General features: G+C 40.0%; 1 protein-coding gene across 1 annotated transcript in view; it reads left to right on the top strand.

Annotated features, from left to right (window-relative positions):
• The first annotated feature begins 139 nt into the window (after nucleotides 1-139).
• Nucleotides 140-11899, top strand: part of LOC139911338 (uncharacterized) — a 279947-nt gene continuing 268187 nt past the window's right edge. Inside the window, exons 1-7 of the mRNA XM_078284763.1 lie at nucleotides 140-243; nucleotides 1118-1196; nucleotides 2190-2418; nucleotides 2684-4481; nucleotides 4579-4752; nucleotides 5325-5498; nucleotides 7880-8053. Coding sequence (XP_078140889.1) covers nucleotides 176-243; nucleotides 1118-1196; nucleotides 2190-2418; nucleotides 2684-4481; nucleotides 4579-4752; nucleotides 5325-5498; nucleotides 7880-8053 — 2696 coding nt within the window. The 5' untranslated portion in view covers nucleotides 140-175. The remainder of the gene's footprint in view (nucleotides 244-1117; nucleotides 1197-2189; nucleotides 2419-2683; nucleotides 4482-4578; nucleotides 4753-5324; nucleotides 5499-7879; nucleotides 8054-11899) is intronic.

Below are 11899 nucleotides of genomic sequence, written 5' to 3'. Positions count from 1 at the left end.
GAAGGACACCACTCTATTGATAAAAGGTAAGAATGAAAACTAATGATAGTCAGGAACTGTCAACCTGTTGGTCAAAACCCTGCCTCTCTAACCATTGTCCCTGTTTTGTCCATCCTGTGTTTCTAGCAGGATCCAGCAGGAAAGACCAGACTCCCCTGAACCCAGCTGTGTGTCCATGAAGAGTGGTCGGTCTATGACTCCACCTCTTGGATTCAAAGAAGGACACCACTCTATTGACAAAAGGTAAGCAATGATAACTGATGATAAAAACAGATGGGTTTGTTGTTACCAGTCTCTCAGTCATGGGGTATAGAATTGGTCCAGCCCTTCAAACTGCAGATTTTGTCTCTTCTTTCAAAACATCACATCCAGTAATCAGACCAGCATTTACACTGGAGTTCATCTTGTGCTTCTACAAGGATTCATCATGATAGAACACAACACCTGCCAGGGTTCAGACCAGGACTAAATACATGGACCACATCACTCCAGTGCTGAGATCACTGCATTGGCTTCCTGTGTGTCAAAGAATTGAGTTTCAGTTGCATGTTTATAAAGCACTAAATGGTTTAGGACCAAAATACATTTCTGATCTCCTTCAATGTTATGAACCCGCCAGACCCCTCAGGTCTTCAGATACTGGTCTGCTTACTGTTCCCAGGGTCAGAACAAAGCATGGAGAAGCAGCTTTTAGTTTTTCTGCTCCTCAGGCCTAGAACAAACTTCCAGAACATCTGAGGTCTGCCTCCACTTTAGAATCTTTTAAATCAGGGCTTATAAATTTTCTGTTCGCCAGGGCTTTTTAAGAAATTTAGGGCAACACTCATCTGCACTGGAATATTTATTTATTTTCATCTTTTAACCTATATTTTCTTTTAAATGTGATTTTAATGCACTTTTACTTTTCTTCATCTTTTTAATCTTCTTGCACTGTCTTTTTATCTATGTCTTTATTTTTATTTTATTAATGTAAAGCACTTTGAATTGCTGTTGTGTTTGAAATGTGCTGTATAAATAAACTTGCCTTGCCTTGAACAACCTGTGTGTGTGTGTGTGTGTGTGTGTGTGTGTGTGTGTGTGTGTGACAATGACCTAAAACATCATGTTTTCTCCACAGAGTTCACCAGGAGAGGTCAGAGGTTCCCACTGGTCAGACTGCCCAGGAGCATCAAACAGACCTGGACTCCATATTTATGGTGTATAAATTTACAACAACACATTTTTATTCAGCTACAAATAAAATGCAAACAAGAAATCTGGTCATAGTCTCCATGCTACACTCTTTAGACCAATGTACTTTCAATCAATGACAGATGGATCTGATGCTGTGTTCTACAAATTTAGTAGTAAAGTTAAAGGAATACTTCACCCAAAAATGAAAATTCAGTCATTATCTACTCACCCCCATGCCAGTAGAAAATTGTGTAAAGTTTGTTAGTCCATACAACAGTCCCGGAGATCCCTGGAAGAAATACATTGCAGCATTCTCCAAAACAAATGAAGTTGCTGGCGACCTGTCTTCAGACTTAAAAAAATAATGGAAAATAACCATAAAATGTGAGCATCCATATTAATGTTTGATATCATAATAATCATGAAAAATGTCATAAAATGTGCCATTTTTAACTATAAACGCTGCATGTATTACACTGTGCAGAATAAATACGGAACAGAGACTAAAGTGGACATCAAACATTAATATGGGTGCTCACTTATTGAATTTGAATGATTAAATACAAAGTAATTGGTTTAAAACAGTATTTCTACCTGTTTTAAAATCTTGTGCTTGGTCTTACCTATTGGGCCGGGGTGTGCACAAATGTGATGTTTTTTTAAATCAACAGCTAGAGTGCCGATTTCAACTAAATAATGATGTAAATGTCGGTCTTTTCAAGTCACTTTGGGATCTTTTGGCTTCAAGAGACTTGGATTATGCTGTAAGAGCTGCATGGAGCCATTTTATGGTTATTTTCCATTATTTTTTGAAGTCTGAAGACAGGTCTCCAGCAACTTCATTGTTTTGGAGAACACTGCAATGTACTTCTTCCGGGGATCTCCGGGACTGTTGTTTGTGTATGGACTAACAAATTTTACCAGATTTTCTACTAGCATGAGGCTGAGTAGATAATGACTGAATTTTCATTTTTGTCTGAACTATTAATTTAATTTATTATATTATTCTGTTCCAGCTTCTTGAGGAGAACATTGTCGTTTTTATGAAGAACGAACTGAAGAGCTTCCAGAGGGTTCTTTGTCCAGATTACCCAGAATGCTTAGAGGGGCAGAGTGAGGATGACAAGGTGGTGGATGGTGAGGGGGAAGAGCAGAGGAGGAGCAGCAGAGAGGCTTTTCTGCAGATCACACTGCACTTCCTCAGGGGAATGAAGCAGGTGGAGCTGGCTGACTCTCTGCAGAGCAGTAAGAGGCTTTTAACATGTATAACAGGATGGAAAGAGGAAATAATGGGAAAATGGGAGAGGTTTACATTCTAAACACTGCTGTAAATGTGCTGTACACATCTGCATCAGATCTATCTGTTCTGGGCTGGACATAGTCAAAACCTGTCTGTCCTCTAATGATGAGCTGAAAAGATATCATGGAGTGGGAAATATATATACATCCACATTTCTCAGATTTTCCACAAGATCCACTCATTGATTTCATTTATTGTTTGTTCATTCAGAAACTTTTGCTGCAGCGTGCCAACGTAAACTAAAATCTAATCTGAAGGAGACGTTCCAGTGTTTGTTTGAGGGGATTGCTGAAGCAGGAAACCCAACACCTCTGAATCAGATCCACACAGAGCTCCACATCACAGAGGGAGGGAGTGGAGAGGTCAATGATGAACATGAAATCAGACAGATTGAAATGGCATTCAGGAAACCAGCAAGTTCAGAAACAGCGATCAAATGTGAAGACATCTTTAAACCTGGAAGAGAGAAACGAACCAGAACACTGATGACAAAGGGAGTGGCTGGCATTGGGAAAACAGTCTTAACACAGAAGTTCACTCTGGACTGGGCTGAAGACAAAGCCAACCACAATATACACTTCACATTTCCGTTCACTTTCCGAGAGCTGAATTTGCTGAAAGGGAAAAAGTTCAGCTTGGTGTCACTTCTTCATCAATTCTTTACTGAGACCAAAGAAGCAGGAATCTGCAGGTTTGACAAGTTCCAGGTTGTGTTCATCTTTGACGGTCTGGATGAGTGTCGACTTCCTCTAGACTTCAAGAAGAACAAGATCCTGACTGATGTGACAGAGTCAACCTCAGTGGACGTGCTGCTGACAAACCTCATCAAGGGGAAACTGCTTCCCTCTGCTCGCCTCTGGATAACCACACGACCTGCAGCAGCCAATCAGATCCCTCAAGGGTGTGTTGACATGGTGACAGAGGTGAGAGGTTTCACTGACCCACAGAAGGAGGAGTACTTCAGGAAGAGATTCAGAGATGAGGAGCAGGCCAGCAGAATCATCTCCCACATCAAGACATCCCGAAGCCTCCACATCATGTGCCACATCCCAGTCTTCTGCTGGATCACTGCTACAGTTCTGGACCATGTGTTGAAAACCAGTGAGAGAGGAGAGATGCCCAAGACCCTGACTGAGATGTACATCCTCTTCCTGGTGGTCCAGTCCAAGCTGGAGAACGTCAAGTATCATGGGAGAGATGAGACAGATCCACACTGGACTACAGAGAGCAAGAAGATGATTCTATCTCTGGGAAAACTGGCTTTTGACCAGTTGAAGAAAGGCAACCTGATCTTCTATGAAGCCGACCTGGCAGAGTGTGGCATTGATATCAGAGCAGCCTCAGTGTACTCAGGAGTGTTCACACAGATCTTTAAAGAGGAGCGTGGGCTGTACCAGGACAAGGTCTTCTGCTTTGTCCATTTGAGCATTCAGGAGTTTCTGGCTGCTGTTTACGTCTTTCTGTCTTTCATCAACACTGGTGTTAATCTACTGTCAGAAACACAAACAGCATCCTGGTGGTCTATGCTGTTCGGGAACAAATCTCAACTAAAACACCTCCACCAGTGTGCTGTGGACAAGGCCTTACAGAGTCCAAATGGACACCTGGACTTGTTCCTCCGCTTCCTCCTGGGTCTTTCACTGGAGACCAATCAGACTCTCCTACGAGGCCTGCTGACACAGACTGGAAGTAGCTCACAGACCAATCAAGAAATAGTCCAGTACATCAAGGAGAAAATCAGGGAGAATCCCTCTCCAGAGAGAAGCATCAATCTGTTCCACTGTCTGAATGAGCTGAATGACCGTTCTCTAGTGGAGGAGATCCAACAGTACCTGAGATCAGGAAGTCTCTCCACAGACAAACTCTCCCGTGCTCAGTGGTCGGCTCTGGTCTTCATCTTACTGTCATCAGAAGAAGACCTGAACGTTTTTGACCTGAAGAAATACTCTGCTTCAGAGGAGGCTCTTCTGAGGCTGCTGCCAGTGGTCAAAGCCTCCAATAAATCTTTGTAGGTACATAGATAACTAGACATTTTAAATACATTAAATGTGATCTTATTTACAGGAGGGAAAAATTTATATATATTTTTTCTAATCCTTCTTCAGGCTAAGTTGCTGTGAGCTGTCAGAGAGAAGCTGTGAAGCCCTGGCCTCAGTTCTCAGCTCCCAGTCCTCTAGTCTGAGAGAGCTGGACCTGAGTAACAACGACCTGCAGGACTCAGGAGTGAAGCTGCTCTCTGCTGGACTGAAGAGTTCACACTGTAGACTGGAAACTATCAGGTAAGATCAATTTACAGTTTTTATCATTTCATTTGAAACATTTCTCCACACTAAGGTCCGTACTCTCAAAACAATGTCTCTCAGGTCAGTATTCCTGAATCTGCAAAGGGTGACCCTGTTAGATTCACATCAGAACTTCATATGCATTTTCAATTTCATAGGATAGAAACTGGACTGGATAGAGACAGAAAAAAGGCCCATCTTTTAAAACACTTAAAATCTGCTTTATATATCTTCCTATTCTTTATGGCTGTTTGTGAAGCATGACCTACCATATGCCATTAGGTGGATGCATTTGTCCAAATCACCTTACAGTACCATGTGTAAATACATTTTTAACATGGGTTACCCTAGTGGAAATCAAACCAGTATCCCTGGCATCGTTAGTGCTACATTCAACTCAATGAGCTACAGCACCATGCAAAGTACACAATAAAATCTGATTTTAGATAAGGGCCACATAAATACAGTTTATGATTATTAGTAGTCGTAGTTTGAAAGAAAAAACAGCGACAACACTGACATTAAAATATAATAAAATAATACTTTCATGTTTTTTCATGTCTATTGAGGCTGAGTGGCTGTCAGCTGCCAGAGAGAAGCTGTGAAGCTCTGGCCTCAGTTCTCAGCTCCCAGTCCTCTAGTCTGAGAGAGCTGGACCTGAGTAACAACGACCTGCAGGATTCAGGAGTGAAGCTGCTCTCTGCTGGACTGGGGAGTCCACACTGTAGACTGGAAACTCTCAGGTTAGTTTTCCATTTAAATCAAGCTTTACTTGCAGTTTAATGTTAGTAAATAAAAAGCTGACCTCTGTAGGGTTTTCTCTGCTTCCCGTTGTTGAAACCTAAAATACCTGAAAGGACATCTAAGATTGTGTCATAAACTCTCGAGAACTCTTAAACTTTACCAAATAAAGCCACAAAGCCGATCATTGGGTCAACTGTTCACATTTGAGACAGTCATATTTTTTGCAAGTATATAATAATAAACTTTATTTATATAGTACTTTTCAAAACCTAGAATAAAATAGATGCTAAGAGAAGAACTTTACATAAAAGTAGGTTTTAAAAAGTGACTTAAAAGATGATTCAGATTTTGCTAGCCTGAGATTCTCAGGCAGGGAGTGTCCTGTGAGTGTCTGAGGATTTAGTGATGAGGCGTGTTTTAGGAACAACCAGGAGGGCCTACCTGAGGATCTCAGGCTGCGCTCAGGCTCATGAGGGATTAAAAGGTCGAAAATGTGGATTGGAGCCTGCCCTGCAAAGCTTTAAACGTTATCAGTAAAATCTTAAAGTTCTGAAACCTACGGGCAACCAGTGAAGAGATGCAAGAATAAGTATGATGTGGTCTCATCTCTTAGAATTGGTTAAAAGCCTCACAGCTACATTTTGTACCAACTGCAGGTGGGAGATGGCTTTTTTTACCGAGCCCTGAGTAAAGAGAATTGCAGTAGTCTAACCGTGAGGAAATAAAAACAAGGATCCCCTGTTCAAGGTCTTTAAAGGATAAAAAGGACCCAATTTTAGCAATGTTCTTTAGCCGAAGAAAATATGCTTGGATGACCTTAGTTATTTGGCCATCAAAAGAGAGGTCAGAGTCAAAGAACAGCCCCAGATTGTGGGCAGCAGGCTTGACATTGGAGGACAAGGTGCCAAGAGTTGACTGCGAAGAGGTGACCATGTTTGGGGGACCAAATAAAAGGATCTCAGATCTTGATTAATTTAGCTGGAGAAAGTTCTGTGATATCCAGCACTTAATGCCAGAGAGGCAAGTCATAACACGGGCCATGTTGCCTCCTTCACCAGGTCTGAGTGGGACATAGAGCTGAGTGTCGTCAGCATAACAATGAAAGTGGATACCATGCTTACGAATAATGTGCCCCAGGGGAAGCATGTAGATAGAGAATAATAAGGGACCTAAGACTGACCCCTGGGGAACACTTCACAAAAGGGGGGCAACAGAGGAGGAGGCTTCTCGAATTCTGACCGAGAAACTTCTGTCACTGAGGTACGAGCGAAACCGATCAAGAGCCAAGCCCCTGATGCCAATCCATTTCTTTAAACATTTTATTAAAATAGTGGTGATCAACCGTGTCAAAAGCAGCACTCAGATAAAGGAGAATTAAAATAGAACAATCATCAAAACTGTAGTTTAGAAATTGGTCTAAAATTGTTTTAAACGATGATCTAGAGTGGACTTTTTCAGAAGAGGTTTAACTATCGCATGTTTGAGGGAGGAAGGAAACACGTCAGTAATTAGAGAGCAGTTGACAATAGATAAAATGTTTGGGCCAACTGTCTGAGATACCTCTCTCAAGAATCTGGTAGGAATTATATCTAGAGGACAGGAAGTGGACTTCATATGGGAGATGGTGTCCTCTAGGGTTGGAAGGGAGATTTCATTAAAATGAGTTAGCGGAGCAGGGGGATCAGAGCAATTATAAATACAGAGGTCTCTGGACTCAGGGGAAATTTGTGATCTAATCCCCTCTATTTTATTGACAAAGAATTGGAGAAACTCCTCACATTTTTCAGGAAGTGGTTGTACTGGTTGATTGGATGGGGACTCATCAGTCAAAGGTTGAAATAAAAACCATGGAATTACTAGAGTGGCTGGAGATTCAATCTGAAAAATCTGCTTTCCTGGCATACTTGACTGCATTCTGATACACAGTCATTACGTTTTTGAGGATATTGAGTGAACTAGTGAGTTTATCTTTTTTCCACCTGCACGCTGCTTTCCTGCATTGTCTCTTAATGTCCTTAGTAATGTCATTGAGCCAAGGCAGGGCATTAGGTTTCCTAATTTTGTCTTTAAAAGTTGCAATAAAATCTAGAATGGTCAAGCAAGAATTATTAAAATAAGAAACCAAAACATCAGTGGAGAAATATCCCATTTGTATAAGTGTACATTATTCCAGAATGAGTCAAAATTGTCAGTAAAGTCATTAGCCCCGGCATGCACAGTGTGGGCAGAGGGATACAGTTCGACAATCACAGGGACCTGATCGATAATATCAGCAACCTTAAAACCAGACAACTATTTTAAATAGAACAACTAATTCAGAGTTGTATACTAAAAAATGTAAAATATAAACATGTAGCTTGTGTTGTGTGTGTGTGTGCAGGCTGTCAGGCTGTCTGCTCACAGAGGAAGGCTGTGCTTCTCTGGCCTCAGCTCTGAGCTCCAACCCCTCCCATCTGAGAGAGCTGGACCTGAGCTACAATCATCCAGGAGACTCAGGAGTGAAGCTGCTCTCTGCTGGACTGGAGGATCCACACTGGAGACTGGACTCTCTCAGGTATGGAGAGGCAACGTCTGCTAGAAGGCTGAGAGCTCACACACATTTTCTCTGTCACACTGAGAAGATGAGGAATATTGTTTAACAGGAATTGTGACAGATGGAAAATCATTCCTATTAAACGTGCATGTTTCCATAATCACTCAGAAAATACCAGTCTGACTTTGTTTATCCCTCCTCAGTGTGGACCATGGTGGAGTTCAGAGGTTGAAATCTGGTCCAAAGAAGTGTAAGTGTGTAATTAGTTTGATTCATGAAAACAAAGCAAAAAACATTCAACTACATTCAAGTCAGTATTTGTCTAGTATTTTCCAGTTTCTCCACCCCTCTGCAAAATATTTATCTATTCAGCAAAGTTGTAAGTTATACATACAGGGGGTGGACAAAATAATAGAAACACCTTACAATATAATACAATACAATGCAATAGCCCTGCAATACATACCAGCTTTCTGAAGCTCATAATGTTCAGTTTTTGTTCAGACTGCGTCACAGAAGTGTTGATTCAACTCTATGGTAATTTTTTTCGAGGCTGTAGTTTGTGGTGTTGTTTAGCAAATATCCCCCTAAGTGTCCTTTAGTCAATATTGGGGAGGATCTATTTTTGGCCACTGTTCCTCTTTGCCAGTGCAGTTTGCCTGTGTTTGGCATATGTTGTCCTTGATTTTAAGACTTTCCCCCTTGCCACGTTACATACTTTTACTGCAATCAGTGCAGCAGCAATTCAGGCAGCAACTACTGTATATCTGGCCTCTTTGTACCTCTGTAAGTTACCTTATGTTGCCTTGAAAACTCACTTATAAAAATTGTGATTGTGAGACCTCTTTTAAAGCTGACACATACTGCTAATTGGTATTCAACTTAATATGACTCACTTGTGTTGCTGCCTTTAAAATTGTGATGTCATTTTCGATGGTGTTTCTGTTATTTTGTCCCAATATACTACATATATGTAGTATATTTATTTTTTTGTCTGTTTGTTTTTAACCCATTCATTTATTAGTACTCTTGTTTTATCATATTTTCCTAATTGTTGTATCTTATGTAAGCCCCATTAGAGGTTGACTGCCTTTTCTAGTAATTTGAACAAATTATTTTCAATTTGAATAATAGGTGTATTTAAAAATAATAATAATTAACAGTCATTCATAAATCAATAAATAATAAACACAACAGGTGTATTAGATGAGAAACAGCTGCTGTATTGTGTCTTGTTCTCTCCATCAGATGCCTGTGAACTCACACTGGACCCAAACACAGCAAACAGAAACCTCTCTCTGTCTGAAGACAACAGAAAGGCGACAGCAGTGACAGAGAAGCAGCCATATCCTGATCACCCAGAGAGATTTGACCACCGGCCTCAGCTGCTGTGTAGAAATGGTCTGACTGGTCGCTGTTACTGGGAGGTTGAATGGAAAAGATGGGTTTCTATTGGAGTGACTTACAGAGGAATCAGAAGGAGAGGAAGGGGTGTTGACTGCAGGCTTGGAGTGAATGACAAGTCCTGGAGTCTCTTCTGCTCTGGTGAGAGTTACTCTGCCTCTTACAATAACAGAACAACAGTCATACAAACCCCCCTCTCCTCTGGCTCTGGCAGAGTCGCAGTGTATCTGGACTGGCCTGCTGGCTCTCTGTCCTTCTACAGAGTTTCCTCTGACACACTGATCCACCTCCACACCTTCCACTCCACATTCACTGAACCCCTCTACCCTGCGTTTGGGGTTGGCTTTCACTCCTCAGTGTCTCTGTGTCAGATAGAGGAGGGAGAGTCGCCTCCTGTGTAGAGAAACACTCACACTGCTGAACAGAGACAGCAGCTGAAATGATAGTTGACTCTGTACAGGATCACACACACACACAAACAGAAACACACACTTGTATCTTAATGTGAGAATATTAACATTTGTATTTTCATATAGATAATGAGTCATTTTACTGTAAAAAAAAAAAAATACATGAATCACTGTCAACAAACTGTATTCTATAAGCAGGGAAACTGAACAGGGTTTTAACACGACTCATGTACTGGAACATGAACATTTTATTTAGAAAATGAAATGAATGAGATACTAAACCAGACAAAATCAAGTTGTAGTTGCTCATCTGAGAATCTGTTGTTTATGATTGGCAAGTTAAAATATTTGGTATTTTATTAATCTCACCATTCCAGTCTAAATATTTTTATGTTTTCTACTATCGTTTCCCAGAATTAAAAGTTAAATGAATATTTTGTTATCTTGTTTTCAAATATGTTTTTTTTTACTTCAAAATGTAGTTATTATTGTCCTAAAATAAACCAATATATTACTGTGTTGTTTTTCCTGTGTAGAGAAACACAACTGCTGAAATGATCATTTACTCTGTACAGGATCACACACACACACACACACACACACACACACACACACACACGTGTGCATGCATCTTAACGTAATAATATTAATGTTTGTATTTTCATATTGGTTTACTACTCATTATACTGTAAACAAACATGATCCACCAATCACTGTATAGAGTGTATTCTATGTGTTGGGTAACTGAACATGATTTTAACATCACAGATGTACAAAACATGGTTTATTGTGGAAAATAAACTGAAATGGATGAGATATTCAACCAGACAGAATCAAGTTATTGTTGTTCATCTTAGAGTCTATTGTTGATGATTGACAGGTTAAAATATCTTTCTTTTGAACTTTTTTTTATTTGGTAATTTATTAATCTCACCACTCCAAGCTAAACAACTTTTTCGTTTTCTACAATCTCTACAACTAAAATTTTTTTTTGATCTTATTATTTTCAAATAAGCACAGTTTTAAACTTTAATATATAAACATTATTGCCCTAAATAAACCAATATATTGCTCTTTTGTTTTATAAATTGTAAGTCATCACTTCTCATCATCAAGAAAAATATCATCTATGACATTGTTGATTTACATTGCCAAATTGGTCGAACTAAGATGTCAGAGACACTCAGGTTTCATGCAAAGCATCTACAATTATGAATTAAAAAATGAATTAAATTTGAATTTAAGTATCTTTTTTAAGGGATACCTGGTCCAAAAAGCAACACCAGGACAAACATAAAAGTCACAGAAACACAACGTGATTCAGAAAGTAAAATACATTGAGTCACATTAAAGAAAAAGCACAGACTATTTGAAATTGTGTTAGTGTTAGTGTTAGTGTTTAGTTAGGAGTTTTCTAGATAGCGTGGGTCGTCAACAGAACCAGCATTCTCAGACAAAAAGATATTAAATTGAGTTCTAAAATAATCACAGAAACTATTATTTTTGAGTAAAGTTGTGCTAAAACGCCATCTGGTGGCTTTAACAGGAGCGTGACTGAGAGTTATTAGTTACTGTCAGACTGAAGTCAGATAAGAGACCTTGGAAAGCATCAGTAGCAAGTTTCTCGCTGGGTGGAACGGTCAAGAATAGGATTCAATGTAGCGTACACTTCTTTGCTTTCTATACAGTCTGATGAAGACTGTATAGTTGAAACGCGTTGGCGTAGCCCATACATTAAAGGCTTTTTAACTTTTTCTGCAAAGAAGTGTGCCTTGGACTATTTTTTTGGAGGATCAGCCATCCCAGCCACTAGAGATGAGCTGTATTCCCTTCTCTGTCTATTGACATCTAAACATTGACTCCAATGAGCACCTTCTTTTAAACTTGGTAAGCAAAGCAGCGCTCCTTCAGCTTCATTCTATGAACAGTATAACACTCATGTCATCTATAAAAATAATTCAACTTTTCACAGCGAATTTTCCTCACTACGCCCTTGGGGTGCCGGTACCGGGACCTTCAGGTAGAACTGGTTTTTTAATCTCACCACTAAGAT

This window comes from Centroberyx gerrardi, chromosome 7, assembly GCF_048128805.1.
Source record: "Centroberyx gerrardi isolate f3 chromosome 7, fCenGer3.hap1.cur.20231027, whole genome shotgun sequence".
NCBI lineage: Eukaryota > Metazoa > Chordata > Actinopteri > Beryciformes > Berycidae > Centroberyx > Centroberyx gerrardi.
Note: the sequence above shows the minus strand (reverse complement) of the source record. Positions and strands in the feature narration are given on the sequence as shown.